Consider the following 24,296-nt stretch of genomic DNA (forward strand, 5'->3'; position numbering starts at 1 on the left):
GCTATTGCCACAAATATACTAGTGCGACTTGTGACTGGTTTTGTGATCCAGGTTCACATATTTCATCCAAGCTCGCCATCTTTGAGAAGCTAAAAGTCTACAAGCTTAATTAAAACTTGAGAATTTCCATTAAGGCTATGAACTGGCAGGCCTCGTGTGGTCGGATTATGAGATTTGCTTAGAATTCACAACATGAAACCAGATGTCTCGTTTGAACTCAGGAGGCTTGTTGTAGCATCTCTGAAATAGTTTATGTGGAAAAAGTGCGGTAGTTCATAAGAGCGGTTCTCTGTACAGGCTGGACGACAGACCGAGAGCATCGGAAAAGACAAAAACAAACAAACATCAAGGCTCATTATAATAATGTATTGTTATTGTGGCATTATTGCACCACATTTCTGGGGTCTGCATCAAGATAAACAAAAACTGTTTTCCCACATCCATTACCAGAATGATCCTTAGGTTGATCATTAGGTGAAGGACATTAACAAACACTCAAGTGAGTTGAGAGATGAAATGTCTTCTAGCTAGAGGGTTCATTGTGCAGATTCTGGACTGGCTGATTACATTCTCACAAGACTTCAAAAAATAATGAAATCAGAATGAGACGACAATGATTTCCAACTATCATCTTCATTTCAAGGAAACATAAGCATGTATATGGGCATTTAGCTGTTTGTTTTTAAAATACTTCAGTCCATTAAGACATTTCTCATTCCATATAACTACAAGATCAAATAAAATGAAATAAATGTTGTATGGAATTAGAAATGCCTTTATTTCTACACTTTGTAAGTCTTCTAAAACAGTAGAAATAAATGAACTAAGAAACACCAACTTGATCAATGTCCAGATCAATGTGACAGATGTCCAGATCGTTCGCAGTCTCAGCATGCAAAAAAAAAAGAAAAGAAAAAAACAGAAAATACACCCCGCTTCAGTCAGAACAAACTTCAGATCAAACTCGAAAAGAAAGGAAGAAAAGGTGGAAAGAAAAGAAGAGGGAGAGAGAGGGTAAAGGAAACTGTGTGAAGATGCCGCCATCAGTTTTAATATTCTGACTGGACGAGGCCATAGAAGACTATTAGAATAAACAAGAGCCCAGTCAGTGATCCATGGCATCTTCTTCTTCTTCTTCATCACTGCTTTGAATAAAATCATCCTCAATGTCCTCTAGAGAAGGTCCAGCTTCATCATCATCTTCATCACCTCCACCCAGCTCTGCTAACAGTTGCTCCGTATGCTCAAACATGGGTGCGTCCTCACAGCGCAGCTTCACATAGAGCTACAGATTCGAGAGAGAAAAAAACAGATCTCATGATTATTATCAGATGAAACGGTGTTTGTTCAGAGAGAAAAGAGAAATCTCAGCTTTGACTCCAGGCTTGGCATGTTCTTGCAGTGTGAACTAAATCAAAACTCTCCTCTGTGCCTCTCCTATATATTCCTCTTTTCTCCATCGTTCAATGACTCTCTCTCTCTTTCTCCCTCCATCTTTCTCCATGAAGGCCCAGTGCCAGCGAAGTCGGCTGGCAAATTCCACAAATTAGTGACTCCTTTCCAAGCTCAAACGAAGCAAGCTCTGCATCAGTGGGAAATTGTTCAGCAAGTGACTGAGTGCTTGCCAGGAGAGGAGGAGAATTCAATCCCCTCACTGTCTCAACTCTTATCACTGTAAAATATCCCCCGAAAGAACATGATAAAAAAAAAACAATTCTCAAAGTGACGGCTAAACAATATATCGCCCCACACTTTCTCCTTTTGGTTTATATAAAAAGCTTGCAGGAGAAAAAGTACACAACATTTTACAGCTTCAGTTCAACAAGGGAAGGGATACTCATCATGATGAATCGATGATCAATTAATTGTCCTTTTAATCAACTGCAGATTATTGGCACAGATACATTCAGACGCAATCTAATGTAAAAAGGAAGCAGGCTCAACATAATGTGTTGCATATTTTTTTCTATAATAACTGCATTCACTGCAAATGAAGTGATAATGTATAAAATAACAACTTGTTCTTTTATATCTGAAATTACACCATTAATAGTGTAGCAGAATGTATTCACATTGCATGTTAATGTTTGACTTCAACTCAAAGTTAAAAGAATTGCCTGACATATTTGAACATTCACAAAGTGATGTTATAAAGCAGAAAGATTGTAAATGCCTATTTACACCAAGGACGATAACCATAACGATGACGATAAAGATGTAGTTCTAAAAATCGTTCTAATATAAAAGAATAGTCCACAACTATAACAATACTGGCACAGAGAAAGATAACGTTGACATCACTGTCAGAACGATTTTCAGCTGATGAGCAATAAAAACAATGACAGCCAATCAGAATCTGGTAAATTAAACTTTAATAAACTGGTAAAAACTATTATAATAATACTGACATAAATAATGCTATATATATATATATATACATACACAATATTATATTAATACAAATACTTTAACATTAAAACAAAAAGCATTATAAGATTTTAAAAAGTAACATTTGAAGTTATCTGTACAACCATATTAATAGTAACAATTCATCAACAACTTCTTACAACTTCAACAACTTCTTATTAAATTGAGTAACTGCACTTGAATAACAAGCAGTCATGATGTGATATGAATGTGGTTAACGATGGCAAAGCTAAAACGGGCATCGACGCCATGCCGACAGACTTGCACCCGGTCAAAGAGCCATGCAGAGAGCTTCCAAACCTCCTCAACTTTCAGAAAGCATCACGTGAGAATGACTAATGCACACTATTTTTTGTAAAGGTCATTTCCTTATGAGGTATTAGCAGTGCGTTTGGAGTGCAGACCTCTCCTCGGTGAACTGTAATCATGCAGACGCAGAAGTTCTGTCTACTCTAACAACCTGACTTTAATTAAGAAAGCACATTTCTTATTAATACATGAAAGAGCAGTCATTTAAAAGGCTGGAGAAAGTGACCCTACAACTTATCAACCTCTCCTCCGCTGTTCTTTCCTCTCTTTCCTTCTTTTTATTTAATGAGTTTTAGCAGCATAGAACCTTATTTAACTCCCCCAGGAGCGAAACCACAGAGTCCTTCACACTCACAGACTAACCAGGTCATCTCACACACACATACTGTCAGTGGGCAGCCGGTTGCTCCCTCATATCACCCTCAGAGCCGTGGGAACGGTCGCTAAGCAACAGCGAGTGGCGACGGGGCTCTCCGGGCCTCGTGGGATCTCATTTACGGACCGATCATAAGCCCTCAGGAGAGTCTGAATCTCCTACCTGCTCTACGGATCTGACCTTCACACACGCGCGCACAAACATTACAACCACTGGCCACACAGGTTTAGTTAGACCCATGAGGGCATTTTAACACAATGTTGATGTGTGCATGTACTTTCCGGCCTTTTCGCTGCCGGATATCAAGGTTAATTGTGACGATAAAGCAACACTTACACATTAAACTCACATTGGCTCACAGGACTGGAACATTTAAATGTCTTATGAATGATTTGTTATATACTGGTTAATGCATAACTGGAGTGGATGGCTACCTTGGACGGTCATTGCGACTGTTAAACTCCAGATTCAGCACTCAGATTAATAGACTAATTTGTACCAGGGCAAACATTTCTAGGTAAATGTACCATGCCTGATTCTGAGAATTAAAAAAAAACACACTTTACTAATCATAAAAAAAATATTGGTGATTTTTAAGTATATTTTGATATCCATTAGCTCTCATTAGTCACTTAAAAAAAACTTCTATTCTTCATTCTATTCCAAAATTGCTTAAGAAAAAAGGCAGAAAAAGGAGACAGAAATCAGAATAAATTATTCATGAATTTTGTTTTTAAAGTATTATAATTGCAATGGATTTAAATAGGCATTTATATATATATATATACACACACACAATCCAATACAAAATACAGTACCAGTCAAAAGTTTGGAAACATACTATTTTTAAAGTTCTTGAAAGAAGTATCTTATGCTCATCAGCCTGCATTTATTTGATCAAATATAAAATAAAATAAAAAACAGTACTATTTTGAAATGTTATTACAATTGAAAATAATGTTTTTCTATTTTAATATGTTTTCAAATATAACTTATGATGCAAAGCTCTATTTTCATCAGCCATTGCTCCAGTCTCAGTGTCACATGATCCTTCAGAAATCATTATCTTATCAATGTTGGATACAGTTGTGCTGCTTCATTTTTTTATAACCTGTGATACTTTGAGATTTTTTTAAATAGAAATATTTTGTGACAATATACACTACCGTTTAAAAGTTTTTTTTTGAAAGAAATTAATACTTTTATTCAACAAGATGTGTAAAATTTATAAAAAGTTATAGTAAAGATTTATATTAGATATAGATAGATATAAACAGATAATAAACAGACCTCAATAAAGATAATATTTTTTAGATATTTTATTTGCTATTTTTATGACAGAATTTCATTAAGTTCGATGACATACAGCATCTGCAAACATAGGAAAATAATTAAATCACCTTAAAATATACATATAAATGTTTTGCAATATTTTGTGTAAATATATCTAGAAACTTAACACATAATCCTCCTGGGAGCAATTTCACTGAGATGATCTTCCACAGAGATAAAAAAAAAAAGCACTGCAGTGCAAACAGAGAATGACCCTGTACCACTGCGCCCAACGCCTCTGCGAATAAATAAATGAATTGAGAAACACTTGTGCCACAGCTCCTGCATTTTGGATTCACAGATCTGAGTGGTGGTTATTTAATCAATCTAGAGGAGGACGGCGCTCCTCGAATGTGTTACCTCAGCGACAGACACCATCTGGAGTTCCACCCTGTAATTACTGAGACCTGATCTCCAGTCCTGATAAGAGTCTCACTCACACACACACACACACACACACACACACGTTTGTTTTCCTATCCTTGTGAGGACATTCCATTGACATATTGTTTTTTATACTGTACAAACTGTATATTCTATCCCCTTACACTGCCCCTATCCCTAAACCTACCCATCACAGGAGACATTCTGCATTTTTACATTTTTAATAAAACATAGTTTTTTATGTTTTTAAGCTATTTGAATTAAGAGGACTCGTAAATCACGTTTAAGTTGTAATACCAGTGTAATACACACGTCATTATACAGATTTGTGTCCTCATAAATCACAAAAACAAGAACACACACACACACACACACACACACACACACACACACACACACCAAAAATCTCCTCATCTTTACAAGCTCTCAAAAGTGTACACAGCAGAAATGTTCCTGCTAGAGATATCTACTGCTGAAAAGTGTGTCTTCCACTTAATCCAAGACTTCTACGTGTACCTTCTCCACTGCTGTATTTCTATGTTTTGAAATGGCAGCTTTGCAGAGGAGCTGTTTGGGGGGGGGTTCTTTGCTGAAGAAAATTGTCTGGAGGTGTTGATGGTGTGTGTGTGTTCAGAAGTGAGTCTGCGATCTCCTGCTATGGCCATCTTACTCAATTGGGAACCAGCACAAATAAACTATTGATGCCAAACAACACGCACGCGCACACACACGCACGCACGCACGCGCACACACACACACACGTTTGTTTCTGTCATGGGAGGGATATTAAACTGAGCTAATGATTTTTCTAGTCCCTAAATATTTTATTATCAATATAACTATGTTGTTTTATTTAGATCTATAATTCTTCATTTAGATAAATAAATTCAGATATACATACATTTATATTAGCCATAGCTGGTCCTCAGAATTCTGACAAAACCTGACACATATACTGTGTGTGTGTCCGGTGTAGTGTGCATTTGTGTGTTGAAAGTAATGAATGTGATTGTGTCTGTCCTTCCCTCTTTCTCTGCCTTCTTTCATCATTCAGATTACCATCAAGCACTCCTCCCACTGTCCCTAAATCACTCTCCTCAGGCCGTATCTCTCCCTCTCGTTCTGTACCTCTCTCCTCTGATGAACTGCTGGGCTGAACTGACTCCTGATCCACAACTGACCTTACTGTCCAGCTGACAGATAGTCATTTATATCTGCACAGTTCACACACACACACACACACACACACACACACACACACACACACACACACACACACACACACACACACACACACACACACACACACACACACACACACACACACACACACACACACACACACACACACACACACACACACACACACACACACACACACACACACACACACACACACACACACACACACACACACACACACACACACACACACACACACACACACACACACACACACACACACACACACACACACACACACACACACACACACACACACACACACACACACACACACACACACACACACACACACACACACACACACACACACACACACACACACACACACACACACACACACACACACACACACAATTTTCCTCCCTCTGAGGCATACACCAGTGTTTCCTGCGACACTAACCTATGGCAAAAGAAAGTTTACCCGAGTTGTGATTTTGCAGTTTGAATTGAAGAATATAAGACCAAAAAAGTTGTACTTCTGCGCAGGGGTATGAATTTTTAATCTTTCTGAAAAAATCATCTGAACAAACTGATTCACTAGAACGAATCAGACATTTCAAAAAGCATTCGAGTTCGGCCTCGACTGACCATTTAATTTCTTGATTCAAACGTGACATCATGTTGGTGAACAAACTGAATAAACTGAGTCATGAGTAAATGATTCATTCATAAAACACAAAAAGACACCTACTGGTGTAGCAAAAGTATCCTGGACTGAAATCTAAATCATACTGACAGGTGCTCAAATGACAACATGAAGTTAAAGACCCAAGACACATTTACAAAGGAGTTTTGTTGTAACAAATGGTACTTAAAGCAAGTTATATAAATAATATTATTTCATTGTCAATGTATTTACATTGAACAGCGGAGGAAAAACAGATTTCAGTATTTAATATACAACTCACATATCCATAACTCCCACTGCCCTGGTTCTTCACTTTCTTAATCACACACCCACACCTAACATCAAAGAAAAAGGTCAACTTTCAAACACTTCAGTGCATCAAAACAGGAAGATATGAGTGCGAAAAGAGTGATAAAAGGCAGGATAGCGTTTTCAGTGTGAATCTATAGATAAATAAGTGCCTCCAATCCCGTGTGTGCTCGTGTCCACAATAAAGGATTTCTCTAAAAGCACAGTGATAACACCTTTCTGTGTCTCAAGAGATGAGAACGGCTCTTAATACATCAAACTACAGACCTAGCTAAAAGAACAAACACACATAGGACACTGAACAAAAGACGCTCTGCGGCTTTCACTCGACTGGGAGCACAAAAATACAAGCGAACAGACCAGAAGGGGTTTCTAGAGTACATGTATAAAGCATCAATCTACTATAAAAGTAACTGAGAATTTAAATATTGCGCAACCTATAAGAATTTTTTTTTTTTTTTTACTTTCATAAACGTCTACACAATAATGCAGCACAAAAAAATCCTACAGAGCATTTTATATACTAAATAATTGATTATTTTTTGGGTACGTTTTCTTTATAGCTACACTTGAAAGAGGAAATGATAGGGGAAAGAGAGTGAGACAATGTGATCAGGTAGTGTCAGAACACATGGGCTTTTAATGATGGCAAAAAGTTTAGGCTAAGAAAACAGGTAAGAACAAACACCAACAAAGCAATGCTACAAACAGAGCAATCCATACAGGATCAAAATAAGTACGATTAGCGGACCTTTCCTTAGTTGTTGTTTGCTGACACTTCAGTTAATCACATTTGCTTGCTGGTGGTTTACAATTCCACCTGCTTTCTAAACCTTGATTATGAAAGATAGTAGACAAGACCAAATTGGATTGGAGAGTTCTTGAAAGTGATCTTGAACCTAGTGGATGGAAGAGGTCCAGGCTTTTTAAGGAAGACACATTAACACACTAATACACTACACTTACTGTATTTAACCCATTCACACTAACAGTGATTTGCAGCTGGTTGTCATAAAGTTATTTTATATATACATATGGCCGAAACGTCTGCTTTATATGTGCTGTGTTGCATAATAAAAAATGATGTGGCACTTATTAGAATATTTTATACTGACGTTTGACCCCTGCATTGTAAAACCTGTAAACAATGTGAGAGCACCTAATAGCCGGCTTGGATCTAAAACATGCAATCAAATACACGATTCCCATCGCCTGCTCTCAAACGCTCTGGTGCATGTGAAAGACAGCTGTGGGATCAGATGTCTTCATCTCTACTGTACTCAATGAAATGACACAAAGCATTATCAACACAGCTGCTGCACATATAAACAGAGTTGAGAAAAATACGTGTGTGGAAAAACATACAAATACACACAAAATCTGCATAAAGACACCGGACAAGGCTCATTCCAGTCTAAAAAACACACTCGTGTCTCTTCCAGGAATGTTATAATCATTGAGATTTACTGGAAGAAAATAGCAGACCTGAGACATTTGTTTGATTGGAATGTGAAAAGCGTGTGAATACTCGCTCTTATGCACATTAACACAAAAATATTTCAGCTGTGTATATTAGTTTATCAAGGCCACATAAAAGGTGTCACTGTGTGAATGTGTTTTTCGTGGGTCTTGCTAGAGGCGATTTCAAAAGCTGCAATGGTAAGTTACAGACAGAGCAATGAGATGCTCAAAACGGGTCCTCTTGCACCCGTGGCTGAACGAGATGCTTTACTAACGCTGAAGTAACATTGTGACATTGCGATCTATTACTTCCACACAGAACAAAAGCTGATGAAATACCTAATTTCCCCTCGAGGATCGATAAAGTGTGACTGTCTATTCACAAAGCAAGAGGCTGGACCATTTATGCATCATAGCATACAGTAAGCATGATAAATCATTATATGTAAGATTATTAATGGCTGAAAATGTGGTCATGCACTCAAATCTCAATCAATACTGCCCAGATCAATACAGGACAAGGGAAGGAGGTAATGAAGAGTAAAAAGAGATGTACTGAGGGATGAAGAGAGGAAAAAAGAGCTGATGGAGAGAAATAAGAAGTAGTGACATATGGAAAGAGGGAGAAAAATACTGAAGAATAAAAATGTGATTTGACTAAATGACATTCGGAGGTACTCAAATATACATTTTGATGTTACATGTAACAAACAATCTTGTAGATATTAGAACCTGTGTTCAGGTTTAACTGTAGTAAAATTATTGGGAAAAACGGACACTTCAAATCAACATTTCAAACAAATCCAAATCTTGACAAAAAGTAGTTTTGAGAATGTCTAAATGTCTGAAGTTTTTATGTACAAGCCTCTTTATATAGAGCTAATTAGTAATCTAATGGTTACACTATGGCATTCATTTATTATTATTATTTTTACTCCCACCAGATGACACTAATCTGCCTTCAAAAGTTGGATTTTAAAGGCATTGTCTCTATTTTAACATGAAATACAGCTTTAATAGAAAAATAATTTTAGAAAATTTGAAAAAAGAATTAGTATTAATTTCATAGCATAAATATTAATTAGTAACATACAATTCTCTTAAAAATAAAAAAGGCTGGTAATATGAGAACAATATGAGGGAGGCAGAATATTTGGGTGAGCTAATCCTTTAACACCAGGAATAAGCAGCAATAGATCTCGGCTGACCACTTGCGATTGAATCAGCGAGGCAGATGCAGGTATAGTACATAGAGACAGAAAAGAGGAAGAAAGAGAGAAAGAAAAGAGAGTTAGCAAGGAATAGAGGGATTAAAGAGAGGTAGTGAGGAATGGCACAAGAGAAAGAAAGAAAGAAAGAAAGAAAGAAAGAAAGAAAGAAAGAAAGAAAGAAAGAAAGAAAGAAAGAAAGAAAGAAAGAGAGAGGTAGTGAGGTATGGATGGGGAGGGGAGCTAAGGGATGGACGTGTAAAGAGCTGGACATTGAGCAGAAGGCAGAAAATCAATGGTGAATAGCGGCTAAAGTGGAATCTGAACCCTGCCTGAAGTCATAGAGTGTGACAGAAGAACGAGCGGATAGTGGAAGTGAGGAAGGATGGAGTGAAGGTAGAAAACAGCAATATGAGCGCATACACAGAAAACTAATCCGCAACAGGCAGAGTAGCCACAAGCTAATTAAAATCAGAGGAGCAGGGGAAATCAATCGATTCAGGAGAAAAATCGAGACTGTAATCAAGAGATTAGCTCAAGAGCCATCACTTTCACAACTGGCTAATGATCACTCAAGCAGAAGCATAAAACTGAAGATTTAAACATATATGGAAATACTTTATAGAGTTGAAATCCACAGCACTTGGGCAACAGCTAACAGCGTAACTATATCTTTCAGAATAAAGCCCTATTTGGACGGGACTAGTTTTCCAGGGGGACATTAGAGAAATTCATTTCTCACAAGTATACTTTGCGATTTTAATCCCGTCAGAATCTGCCATGTCTGTGTTTTTCTCACACTGCCTCAGTAAAAAATTACCTACGGTTTTCCTGCAAACTCAACAGTCCTCTGAGAATTCTAATCCCGTACAAATGCGAATGTCTGTGTTATATTATCCTACCGCTTCTCCTCATGTGTTTCTTGATCTACCTGAGCTACATTTTACGCACCAATCTTCCACATGCATTCATTTCAACATGGATGGCATCCGACGAAAAAATACAGTTACGAAATTAATGAATAGAGCCAAATCACGGAAATCGCATTTTTTAAAATATATTTAAAGGTTTTAATATTAGTGTCATGGAGGTAATACTTGTTTAGATGTCTATACTCACTTATATGGGTTTATTTCAAACAGCCACTTCTATAAACTTAAAAAATAAGCAGTAATTCATTAAAAAAACGTATATGTTATACTGTATGTGACGTCACACGCACCCACAGCACATGACCTTCTGTAATGCCCACGTCCAGAAAACACACACTTCCACCTCTGTAATGCACACAGAGATGTTAGTCCTGTCCGAATTGGTACATGAAATCACTGATGTTGGGTGATACGAATGGTAACTCTGTCTGAATAGGGGTTAAGACAACATCAGGTGGATTGTATAATCCATGCATTTGTTTACTTATCCAAGAACAACTGTTTTCTTGACGTTCCTTAAATATATTTTTAAGATGTTTCAACTACTTTTGTCCTTTCAATAAAAGTTCATGTTCAAACTTCAAACTAACATTGGACCCCCTGACACCCACTGCATGGACCAAATACCCAGATACATTTTATTTTTATTTTTTTTATCTTCTTTTGTGTTCTACCCAAGATGAAAACGTATTTCTGTTTTTATAGATTTAGCAAGCAATGGTGCAAAAAATAAGACTCTCTATGATGCTACTGAAATATTTTGTTCCCAAAGGATGGAAAATGTATATGATCACCAGATTTAATCAACAGTTCGGGCAATTCTATTACTAAAAAGTTGAAAGGTTATTGCTGTCAATACTAAGCATTATACTATCAACATTAGTCTAGCTCAGTCATAAATGGCAGTATATTTCATAGCGCAGAGAGATGACCTTCTAAAAGGCTAATTAATAAATAATTACTGTTTGCTTTATTACGGCCATATTAATGACACAGCTAACAAAAGCTTGGCGATATGGGGCACTGATTAAAGAGCAGATGAATAATTGAGACGTTAGCGAATGTAATTAAATATTCACAAGTCTGAACCAAAGCCAAGAGTGTGACTTTCAGGTCTTATTTACATATTTTGTGCTCATGAGCCAATTTTTCCTCTCAAATTTCCTTTTAAAAAATCTATAGAGCAGCACAAACAGATTTAAACAGCAGACAAACTCCAAAGACCTTATAAAGTCATTCAGGATTAAGTGGCCGGAGAGACGACTCTGAAATAAAATAGCATGGGCTCATTATTAATTGGATTAATATATTTTTACTTTCAGATGTTTATATAAAACATAAAAACAAATAAATACATAAATATAGAAATACATTCTATTTTTTTTTAGATTTCCTTCTCCGTTTGTATATCTACAAATGAAACATATACTTGATTACTGTGGCTACTGTTTTTACATGAAGTGTTAGGTGCTGAGACGGTCAGAGTTTGTATTACATCTCATCTGGCTGTTTTCATTTGAAAGGTTACATGTCTGAGACTTTGAAAAACCATTAGGATTGATAAGTGTAAAGAAACACATTTCTCCTGCTTTCCTATTGGCTAGCCATAACTACCCATCAATAGTGCATTCTGCAATAACTAAGTAATGAAAGTCTGTACTTCATAGACTCAAGGATAGACATATGGATCTACATCTATATGCGAGACAGCAGGTGTGTGCCCGGCCTTCCCAATTCATCTCACTAGATCATCAAGGACGTAGTAAGGCATGTCTTTTCCTCTCCCGAAGAAAATGAGAGGCTACAAGGTGAAGCAGAGGAAATGAAGGACAGATGACGACGAATCTATTAGAAACGAAAGAGATGCAGAGACAGAAAAACAATGGAAGAGGAACAAAAAAGACTACATGCAGTGACCAACGGTTTCCTCAGAGACAACCAAAGTCAAGTAACAGTGAAAAGCCTGAGGAGGAGAAATGGGGAGGAGGAAGAAAAAGAAGAAAAGAACAGGGGTTGGTAGAAAAAAAGAGCTATACATATTGTCATACTTCACCCTGCAAGCTATTCCCTTTCTCATTTTATTTCAAACTCTGGCTTTCATTTTCTATTTCTATTGCGCTCGGACACCAGCAGAGTTCGAGAAATTTCACAGTAGAAAAAGAGCTGAAAAGAGCTGACGGCATGCTGAGAGAGCTATGACAGATGGAAAAAATGAGAAGGGACCAAGGGAGGAGAGGAGGAATCAGCCAGGTAGAAAATGTGTGTGTGTGTGTGTGTGTGTGTACTGTATGAAAACTATGCTATGATGAAATCAGATGGCCTCATCATTTCCAAAAGAGCAGTGTGTGTATATGTGCGAGCTCTACCTTTTTGGCCTTGCTAAGGTACGTCCAGGCTGATTTTCTGAAGTTCACACTGTTGTTTGTCAGGTCTTGTTTATCCAGCTGCAAATAAAACAGCCATCCCAACAGATACCACACCTGAGACAGGAAGAGAAGATATATATATATAAATTGCAAATAATTATTGACAATTTATAATTTGCAGCATGTCAGATGTTTTAGGGTAAACTGTGCTTGTGGTTCAAATAATAGTATAAGCTTTGCCTTCAAATGCAGGGAATACTAGCAGAAATATTATTACTATTACAAAATGCTGTCTAATTTTTGCACAACATGAAAATATTCTGATTATTAAAACCATTTTGTGCCTGGTTTAAAAAATGCAGCAAACTGGGATTGGGATTCTAAGTGTTACACATGGATTATAAATGGAATGGGATTATACATTAGTATGTTGTTTTTCTCTCTCATTTGTATTCATATTTTTATTTGAAATGTAAATAATTCCTATATTCCCCAATGATTCCAAATGAGCAGTGTTGGAGTCACTCCAGGATCAGGGTTTGGAAGTACTGGCCTATTGCATTAATTGTGTAAAATCTGGCACACATTACCCCACTCTTGCCTACAGTAAATACATCTAAAAGTACGCTGCAAAAAACATGAGACAGTCAGTCAGCCACTTGTAATTAACAAAACAAACCTAAAGCACTTCCTGTGCACTCTGTCAGTGCTATAAATATTTGATTTCAGGCAGGATTAAAATAACCTTATTTTGCGGCAAAAAGAGAGGGAAGAAACAAACAATCGGGCAGCTTTGTTTGTATCCTGAAAAATGAGAACATTGAACAAAGGGAAGTCAGACACAAATGGGCTGTGGGGAAGAGTGTGTGTGCATGTTTTTGTTGTGCTGTGTTGAAGTGCTCTTCACTTTATCACCTACTGTTACACTCTATACCCTTCTCTGATGTCTCAATAACACACCACAGAGAGTTCAAACATCTCTCACTCCCACTCTCTCTGTCTCCTCCTCTTTCACACTCTATGACTCTCCTGAGCCGAATGTTCAGAACACTCTGTAAGCGCTCTCAATCTGTCAGATATCTATTAGAGAGAAAGAGTGTGTGGGTGTGTGTGTATACGTGTGTGTGTGTTTGTGTGTGGGAGTGGACCGGTAAACCTCAGTCCCGACTCTTCAGAGAGTAGACTATAGGGATGGCAATCAAAGGAATTTAATGGTCCAGTTCCGATTCTGACATATCAAAGGACTTATCCTTTTTTATATAGCCAGTAGGACTAGGTGATAAAAAAAATTCTTAAAAATAAAATAAATCAAATCTCTGAAAGTCACACTACAGTAAGTTTCATATTCATTTGTTTAATAATTTATTATTGGCTTCAGTTTGGCTCATTAATTATGCATCAACATCAGGATGTTTGTACTGTATAAGCTATTTTTAATCAAGTCTGAAGAAAAGATCCGAATGCCTTCGAGTTTAATAATGCTTTTTAATGTATTGTGTGGCATTGGGTTGAGGTATAAAAATGTGTTATGTGCGTGTGTGTGTGTGTGTGTGTGTGTGTGTTTGTGTATTTGTTGGTCCATCAAATAGCAATGTATACGAATCTCAGTTTTAGCCACCCTAGCATTGTGTTCGTAATTTCTCTAGCTAATAAAGTAAAGTGAAGACCAAAGCACTTTCACACAAACAAACTACTATTTCAGCAGGATATAATGCCATAAATTATGAATCCAGCTGTCGGAGACAGTGAGCAATGCATCAAATAATGGTGTCAAATATCCGACCAGGTGGAGCCTGTAGGAGGGACCTGATAATACACAACCACACCACAACAACTGGAAATAAACATCTTATATGTTATAAGTCATTTATTTAACATTTCAGTTTGATGTGTTTTAATTAGATTAATCAAACTCTTTATAATTGGTTAACTTGTGAAATGAGTAAAACAACACTAAAACCATTTTTAAAAGATAAAAAAAAGAACACACACCTCCACAACCTCGTCATCCTCCTCTAGAAGATCCTCCAACACCTCTGTGGCCATCTGGAAAAAGAAAGCAGCTCTTCATTTACTAAAATATGACATGTAACTTCTAAAACGTAAATGAATTTTTAATTCCAAATAATTCCACAACTGCTTAAAAGTCTAAAGACTAAATTAGTTTAAGGGGAGAAAATTATTTATATGATATTTATATAAAAATATTTTGTATAAAAAGAAATCGCATAAGACACATAAAAAAGCAAATCCCCTTCATGCATCTACAATTTCCCATTATTAAAAAGCGAAAGGGCATTTCCGAAAGGGATTTACCCATAAATCTCATGATTCTCTTATATTTGTTTTTTTTATACTTTTTATTTTATTATTTTATATTGAGGTCAAACTATATTTCCAATTTCTTTATTTTACATTGTGAACCTTTTATTAAACACATTATTATTGACATTGTGTGAAATTGTATTATTTGCTTGTGAAGAGCTTTGAGTTGCATTCCATGTATGAAAAGTGCTATACAAATACATTTTTATTATTATTGTTTATTAGTCAAGTGCAATAATCAAGTGCCGTAACTGAACCAGGAAAGTCTGTTTGTTTGTCTTATGATGAGTAGCCCTCTTTTTGCTGAACTTTGAGTGTTGACTGCGCTCTGCCAGTTCTCAAAGGAGAGAAAAGGGCTTATAATTTAATGATTTTTTTACTGCTTTATCACCTCAGTTCTTATGTTAATTTGTTAAACAGTCTTTATTTCTCCTTTGAGAGCCTGAGATCTTAATTTCTCTGATCGGTGTTATTGATCCATCCCTTGTCAGCCTCTGACTATCAGCTTAACCCATTCACCCAGAGTGTGTTTTAATTAAGTGTCATCAATACATCTGATCAAGAGATGAGGGACAAGGTCAGTTTAAGTCAAATATTGGGCTATAAAGACACTTCATCTCAAAGTCCTTGAGCTTCAAAGAATCAAATACAGATGAGAGCTGTAATCAAAATGCACAGCGCTTAAAGTGCCCTATAATGCTATATTGCTAAATGTATATATACAAAATGTTCTTATTATATACATTGCAGCATCACGTTTGTTCTCACAGTGTCTGAAACCGTTCGATCAAGGATTCAGTTTCTATAACCCCCTCCTTTCCGAGAGCCTACTCCACTCTGATTGGTCAGATGGCCCAGTCTGTTGTGACTGGTCTAACAGTTACAACGCATGTGGGAAACAAAATGTCCATTACCATAATCTGAATTTCAGCTCGGGAGGCTTCTTCAGCACTTGTATGAACAGTAAAGATGGTGCCAGTTTTAGCATATCAATTTAAGCCCAAATCCAAATCCTCGTCCTTTGAAAGTGCAGGCAAAGTGAAAATTGCTTTCGCAGTGCAGAAAACAGCATCTTCTCAACATTTCAACAACACAAAACAAGGCCTCAGCTACAACTAGAGTGTTCGAGGGAGGGTCAAAGTAGACATTGTTCGTGGGCAGCCAATGAAGACCATAGGCTGGCATTATGCAAATTTGTTACAAAACTTATGTTCATGCAGAAAGTAAAACTGGAATTACTGATGACTCATTTAAGGCAGTTCAGAATCAGTTCTTTCTTTTAGGAGAGAATAACTCCCTTTGTCGTGGACTTCGATCTTTGTGTATGTAAAAGGTCTGCGGTGTTTCAAACAGCTATACTACACACTACGAACGGTAATGTCCAAAAAAGACGTAAAACGTTACCCAAGCTATCACTTAATTCCGTATAGTACATTGATTTTCTGATACACAAGTGCAGATTTTTCCTCAACAAAAACATTCAAAGGCAATTGAGAAATGTCCAGATTTTTAGACTTCTCAACTTTTAAATGGTACTAGAGCTCCTTGTAAGTTTCCCATGATCGATACACTGAGACAGGCTCTCTTGTTATTCCCTTAGGAGGGTCATGGCTTTGGCCAGGGGCCATAGTGACCTCTAAAGCCTCTGTGAACTCGGATGTCAGCTACTCTCAGCATCCCGCACTCCTCTCGTCCCGTCGCACTCACGCCATCCATTTCAACCAGGGCCAAAGAGTCAAGATCAAGCTCTTATTTGTACGTGGTAAAAGGGTGGGGGAGAAAGAGAGAGAACGAGGAAGAGAAAGTAAAGCAGGAGAAAAGTGAAGACGGATAGAGCACATCGCTCGATGGATACGTAATTTAAAGGACTGACCAACCAATTTACGATCCTGCAAGGCCATAAAATTCAGCCTGGACTTAATAATAGCACATTTAATGTGACACCTCTGACAATTCCAATCTAGCACAACCACACTCACCCGCCTATCTGTATCTGCTTTTGTGTGTGCGTGCAAGCGACTGTTCATGGCAGAAAGACGGACTGTGCGCAGGAGAATTTATACTCCAAGCCAGGCTGTGTGAACGCAGAATACACTAAAACACACATACTGGCTTTCGCACCCGCATTTTATAGTCGCACCGTTTATCAAAGGCAACATGGCTGCCACTGGGAGCTAAAAACTTCACTTATATTTAGCCTTTTGGAATGAGGAGGAGCTGAGATAATTACTTTAGGGATTGATGCTCGCGTTCTCTCGCTCTCCTTAGCCGCATATCACTCCCCGATGCCGATTCGGAGTTCTCAGCAACAGATAAAAGGTACGGATAAAGTCAAATGCTCGGCCCAGAGGAAAACTGCTCTAGGGTACGTGGGATTCTCCATTTAAGAAGTTCAAATTGAATGCATAAATCTGCTTGAACGTTTCTTTAGATACATACGCGATTACGGACGTCAGCAGACAGCAGCTGGAGGACCAGGATTTGGTAACGTGCCCGAGCCCCAGTGGAGGTGTACAGCCCCTGGCAGTGTCTACTTTACCGCAGTCTATCTGATAAAGATGCTCAAGAGAGGTTTGATGCAACAATAGAAAAATAATGCCTTTTGATTACATCTGCATAATGTTCAAAGCTTTAAAAGGAACTCAAAATGAGAATATTTGTAATTCTTCTGAGAAACCCCGGAGGATTGTTTGCATGCAGTGAAAGGGAATGGCGACCAAGTGCTGTTGAGCTTCAAACGTAACCAAAAGCTAAATAAAAGTGGTTAATAAAATAATAAAGATTTTTAATCATTTTAATAATTTTGGGGTGGTTATCAATTAATATTTCATGATTTCACATCTTCATTTGATTTTGATCTGATTCCAATTCATTTAGCTATATGCAATGTATGTCCATTATGTATTATACTGGAAGTATACACAGCTTAATGTTGATTCAGTAATAATAGATTAATTTAAATGACAACTTTTTATTTTGTTTAGTTTTTTTGTCTTTTTGACTGATTCACTCAAATAACGGGTCTCAAAAGAATCCTACTACGTTGGTTGCACTACATTTTTTAATACACTAAAAAGAACTGCTTCATTAGAGTCACTGGTTTGTGAATCAGATCTTGGTATTTTAAGAATCGATCTTCAAATTATATGATTTACATTTGAGAGCTATGGCTGCGGGAAAAAGTGTTTTACCCTGATCCATACACACAGCTGCTGTTTAGCTTCAAAAGACTTGAAATACAGCACACGAGTTTTATGAACTCATTTTCTGATACATGTGTAGTGCTTTTATTTCACTTTTGGAGTTTGATAGCCTGTGGTCACCATTCACTTGCATTTTATGAAAAACAGCAATGCCAACCTTCTGTCAAACATCTCCGTTGGTTACCTACAGAAGTCAGTCAGTCATATGGGGTAGGAACGATATGAGGTTAAGTCTTTTTCACACTTTCACAAAGAATTCTCTTTAATTCTAATAAATACCTTTTTCTCTAACCCCTTTTGTTGGCCTGAAAATGAAAATCTGTGGAAGGGAAATGTTGAATAACGCTATTGTATTTTGTGGGGCTGTAATTGTCAGGTCAAATAAAGGTGCTGTCTGAGTGAGCCTGGAATCAGAAGAATGCAGCAATTCATATTAATATGTTCATACTTGGGAGGAGGCCTATTCATTGAAAAGTGATTATTTCTCTTTAACCCCCTTCTTATGCCTCCTCGTACATGTATCTCCTATCATTTTGTTCTTTTCTTATTTGTCCGTCTCTCATTGTGCCCTAAATTACACATTTGTGTCTAGCCTATGTGCTAGTATTTTCCCATATTTATTTATTCATTCATTATGCACACATACTTTCTGTACATATTGTATATGGATGATCAAGTCATCTATAAGATAACATTTACTTTAATTAAACGAATTGGCTTGCACACACACTTCTTTTTTAAATAAAAGACATACATGAATAACCTCAGGTTTATAGAGTTACTTGTGATGTTATTCAAATATCACCAAGAGCTTAGTTATAAACCACAAATCTGTTAAATTACATTTTGGCAAACATTCCCTTTCAAGAATCCCGTTCGAAGCATCCAAGGATGCACCAAGAAGTTTTGCAGTTGGAGATGTATTTAATAATCCATCACTCAACGGAAAATGGTCTAATAAAATGAAAGTATCCCAACTGTGTAAAAGATTTAATTATGGGTAAGACAATGTCTGTGAAGATGCATTTGGAGGCAATTATATTTTAAATCAAATTATTTAAACCCATTCACCAGAAAAAAAAAGTCCTTCAAATTCATTCAGTGACCTTTCCAGCTTGCCAAAAAATGAGATTTGAGTCTTGTTCAGTGCCCTTAGGTCAGCAAGTCCTCAATGATATCCAGTGCTGACCTAATCTTGTTTTGAGTCTGACCAAATTCCTTACTAAGTTTAAGAGTTACGATTACTAAGCATCTTTCGCCAACAGACAAAGCAGACATTTGACATTTTCTTCCAAATTTCTACCAAGCTGGGGGAAAAAAATCACAACAAATCGCCTCCAAAATTTTTTAGTTTATTAATAAATATGAATTATTTTGAGTTGAAGTATTAATTATAATAATAATTTACTCCCATTGTGTTAAAACATGCACAAAACCATAGCAAGTCCAATAGACTACTTGCAAATAAAGGAATAATAAAATAAAAATCTATTCTAAATGTAATCTAAACTGTTCTAAATTCCAGTGGCATGCAACACTTCAGGGTCGGTACTCAGAAAGAAAAACCGATCAGAGAAAGCTTTTATTTACGCAAAGAATTAGGATTAAACAGCGTGTAATCAAGAGTTTAATGATGTAACAGGCTGTTAAGTGTTTAAAGTTGGTGGTATTGATTGTGATTTTTGAGGCTTTTACAGTAAGCTGCGCTATTGATCTAACTGAGGTAAACAGCAGCTGTAGTGAAGAAATTATTTTCTCATGGGAATAAAGCCTTAATTAGGCAGCAAAATATGAGCATTACAAATTCTAAGGCAAGACAACATGAGTGATACTGTTATAAAGGACATGCACAAGTGACTAAAAGGTCAAATCGCAAGAAAATACAGCGGATTTGTGTTCAAATATGTATTCAATCTGAGAACTAAGAGAAGCAGAGAACATCATAAAATATAGATCTGACACAAAAGGAGACGGTATTCAAATTGCTCACTTAAGTTTAATACGGTCGTCTCTTTAGTGGCACACCGAGCTAACCCTGGCAATGAAAAAGCCTATTGTCTGACTCTGTTAACCGCAGGCCCACACAGTCCTTCATTATGACATCATTAGCCAGAGAAGACCGCTGCTCTGCTAAATGACCTTTAGAACAATGCCGGCCCATCAGTCTGTCTCAGAGCTGCAGAGCTGGCCTGTCACGAGAAACAGTGCTAGTGCTAGTCATCTCGGAGATCATTTTAAACGAGCTGGATATGATGACATGCTTCATACGAAGGAGCGCTCTGACAGATCGTCTTGTGTTGAGAGCGCACAGGAGGAGGAGCAATGCTTTTTCTTGTCTTCTAACAGAGGTGAAATTGCTTTTTACTACACGTTTAAGAAAGTTGAAGGTGAGATTGGGCATTTTCTCTGCGTCTCGCACATACACGATTGTTCTTGGTGTGTGTCGGTGCAGCAGCAACAGCGCTATTGATTTTCAAGAAGTGATTGCAAGCTGTGAAGGTCAGGGTACAGACGTTAAATCAGACGGGGCAAGAAAAGAAGCCAAAGAATTGCTCTACACACATAGGTGTAATCACACATAATCCTTATGAAACCGGAATCCTATTTCTATATGCTATATTCAATCTGACTTTGCCTTTAGAGGATGATACTTCGTGAAAGACATAATGGAGATAAGAGAGTGGAGGTTGAGGATAGAGATGTAAACACAGTTCCTGCAGATGCCACACAACTGACATGGTACAACAGCTCTACATTCACAATAAACCGACCGAATATGCTCTATCTATTAATGCTGAAACCGTCAGCAACCCAAACCCCTCAACAAGTTTATTCACTTGACGCAGTCCATCTCACTGAAGTAACACTGTACAAGGTCCAAAACAAATCAATAGGAGGATTAGTATGTTGGACTGACCCCCTGTTCTCTGCCTGTCTGCTGACTTATCAATAATACGGGAATGTCTCACCCATGATGGGGCGGCTCAGGTCTCTGCCTCCATTTTCAAGTGTCAGATCGATCCTGCTAATGCTGTGTTCCATTCAACTTCCTTGCTTTGACAAGTGCAACAGAACGTCACTTGGAAGCTTTTGTAGATCTACAACCTTGATTTTGTAGAGCTGTGGGGGTATGTCGGCACGTGGTGGAATTACAGAAAATACACAGTGTACATTTTTAAGACTGACTCATGTATTAATATCATATTCATTTCAATGCATATGCGGCGCATGTTCCCTACACAAGAGGTATAAGGGAAAAATGTGAAAAATCTTTTTTATATATTTTTTTTTTTGCCTTTTACCAGCATGGAAGCCCATTTCTGCTACATAAGAAAAACACAAGTCAGAATTAAGTCAAAATTGTGACATAATATGTCATAAATAATTAAGACATCAAAAATAATTATGACATATAAAAGCAAAATTATGGCAAAAAGCCGCAAATTGTCAGATAAAAAGTCAATTACGCCAATGGCAATGATGACAAAACAGTCATAATTAAAATAAAATAAAATCATATTATAATTATGATTTACTAATTTTTTTTTCTCTCATGTGGTGAATAGGGATTCCATATTCCAGGGCATCTTAAGTATGCAGGGATTTTTCTTTTTTCCCCCTTTTGCTGTTACAATAGAGAGAAAAAACCCCAAGGCTTCAGTAGTGTAAAACACGGTAAGCTTTCCTGCTGATAATTGCATGCACCTGCAGAAGAAATGCTAACATTGTTCATCCTTCACAGTTCGGTTGCTAGGAAACTTCTTTAATGAGCCTTTATGCTTGAAAGTTTGATATAAGTAGGAATATCCCACATCCGAGTTTCACTGGAATGCAGCATAACAGACAGAGGGGGTGATCGACATGGATCTGCTTGTAAAAGAACAACCAGGCAAGTGCTGATGTAACCGCCCATACACTCATATAGAAGTCACTTGTTAACCACATCCGCACACACGCACGTCAAAAGCCATGGACAGGTTGTCAGGTAGCAGGTTATCTAAGTGAGACATTATTAAACCCTCATTAGTGCTGAGAACACTCTCCTTCATTCCCTCGCTCACGCACACACTCTTTCTCCCCTTCTAAGGGGTCAGCAGGTGTCTCGGGCTCTGTAGGGCCTGTCTGAACGTAATTAAGATCTGCTCGTTAAGATGTTGCTCAGACCAGTAACACTGTTGGCATGGAGACCGCCCGCTGAGAAGCCGTGCTGATCGAAAACCTCTTAGTGATATCATCTCAGCATGATGTTGGTGACTGAAGATAACAGAGTGATGTCATCACTGTGCCCCCCGACGATGAGTTAAATGCCTGTGTGTGTTGCTCCATTCCCGAGTGCTAAATGATATTTGACAGCCTGATGAACCACAACTACATTCCTTCAGTGTGAACTCGATGATATATATTTATCATTTTGGGACTTTAGTGTGTAAGTGAAATATGATTTTCCTATGTGTATTTAATCAATACCATTTTTTTCATTGTATTTATTGAAAACAGACACTCCTAACTTTATTGTTACTCAATATGGTGCTTTTGACAGAGGGATTAGAGGAGGAGGACCTAGTAATTGCTTCTGGAGAATGTTAACTGTTTATGGCAAACATGTAAGAGTTTGATTTGTATTGATAAGTATGGAGACGTTGTAAGGTCTCAGATAACTGAGCACAGGCCCACTCCTTCCATCACACACTTGATAGAAGACTTGGATATAGCCTATTGCCCCTTTTATCTCTTTTTTTGTCTCTTTCTCATGTTTCAAGTTTCAATCTGCAAATGCTGCGAGAAACAACTTGTGAATAATGGCTCTTTCTGTAGTCAAGGTCAGAAAGCCTGGAAAGAGTCAGATAAAATGTTTCCAATTAAAAAATATGTACGTACGTCAGGTGGGCATATTATGGGATGTTGAGAAAGACAAATACGGATGAAGATGAACCGGAGAGTGTACATTGATTGATTGATTGATTTTATTTGACCACTTAAATATAAAAATATGAAAACAGTACTCTGTGTCATATATTAAAATACATAAATAGTCAGGGATAACACAATAAAGCCCAAAGACTTATTTCCATTGTGGTCCCTATAAGGGCAAGGGGAAAGGACAAGTTGCAGCAATTCACACATCAATCATTTTTCATACATTAAACAAATTCATACATATTATACAGAAAAATATACAATAAAAATAGACTATGATATAATAAAAACTATGATTGGCATCTAAGCCATACTTTCAAACCCTGTTTAAAACTGCCTATGCTTCGTACTGTCTTTAGTGTACCAGGTAACCGATTCCAAAGGATAGTTCCAGCATATAGAAAAGACTGTTTGCCCAGATTCGTATTAAATCTGGGGTGTACAAAATCTGTTGAGCTACCCCTAGTGGAGTAACTGTGACCTTCACTTACTCTTTTAAAATAATTTCTAAAATATTTGGGAACATCTCCATTAACAATTTTATGTACCATACCCAGCTGCATCTGAGACACGCGATCCTCAACTTTCAACCATCCCACTCTTTCAAAGTGGGAAGATTCCAGATGAGTTCTTATGGGAAGGTCTAAAATAAGCCTTATTAATTTATTTTGAGACGTCTGAAGCCTATGTTTCAGGTTCCCTGTGACACCATTGTACCATGATCCACACGCATAATCAAAATATGGCTGAATTAAAGCTCCTGCCAGAATTAGCTTTGTTTTTTCATCTAAAAACTTTGATATTCTGGCCAAAAAACGGACTCTCTGATTTACTTTAGTAATTACCTTATGGGCCTGACCTACTCCAGATAAAT

General features: G+C 37.3%; 1 protein-coding gene across 3 annotated transcripts in view; it reads right to left on the bottom strand.

Moving 5' to 3' along the window:
* Positions 1-352: 352 nt before the first annotated feature.
* The window catches only part of LOC307006301 (uncharacterized protein), a 77,926-nt gene continuing 53,982 nt past the window's right edge, over positions 353-24,296 (bottom strand). Inside the window, exons 10-12 of one of the 3 annotated variants that reach the window (XM_079627140.1) lie at positions 14,970-15,023; positions 12,978-13,091; positions 353-1,285 (exon numbers count right to left, since the gene is read on the bottom strand). In XM_079627140.1, coding sequence (XP_079483266.1) covers positions 1,106-1,285; positions 12,978-13,091; positions 14,970-15,023 — 348 coding nt within the window. In that variant the 3' untranslated portion in view covers positions 353-1,105. Of the gene's footprint in view, positions 1,286-11,905; positions 12,575-12,977; positions 13,092-14,969; positions 15,024-24,296 lie in introns of those variants that run through there. The other 2 variants (XM_079627141.1, XM_079627142.1) reach the window with 2 other exon arrangements.

Source organism: Phoxinus phoxinus (genome assembly GCF_949152265.1).
Source record: "Phoxinus phoxinus genome assembly, chromosome: 10".
Lineage (NCBI taxonomy): Eukaryota > Metazoa > Chordata > Actinopteri > Cypriniformes > Leuciscidae > Phoxinus > Phoxinus phoxinus.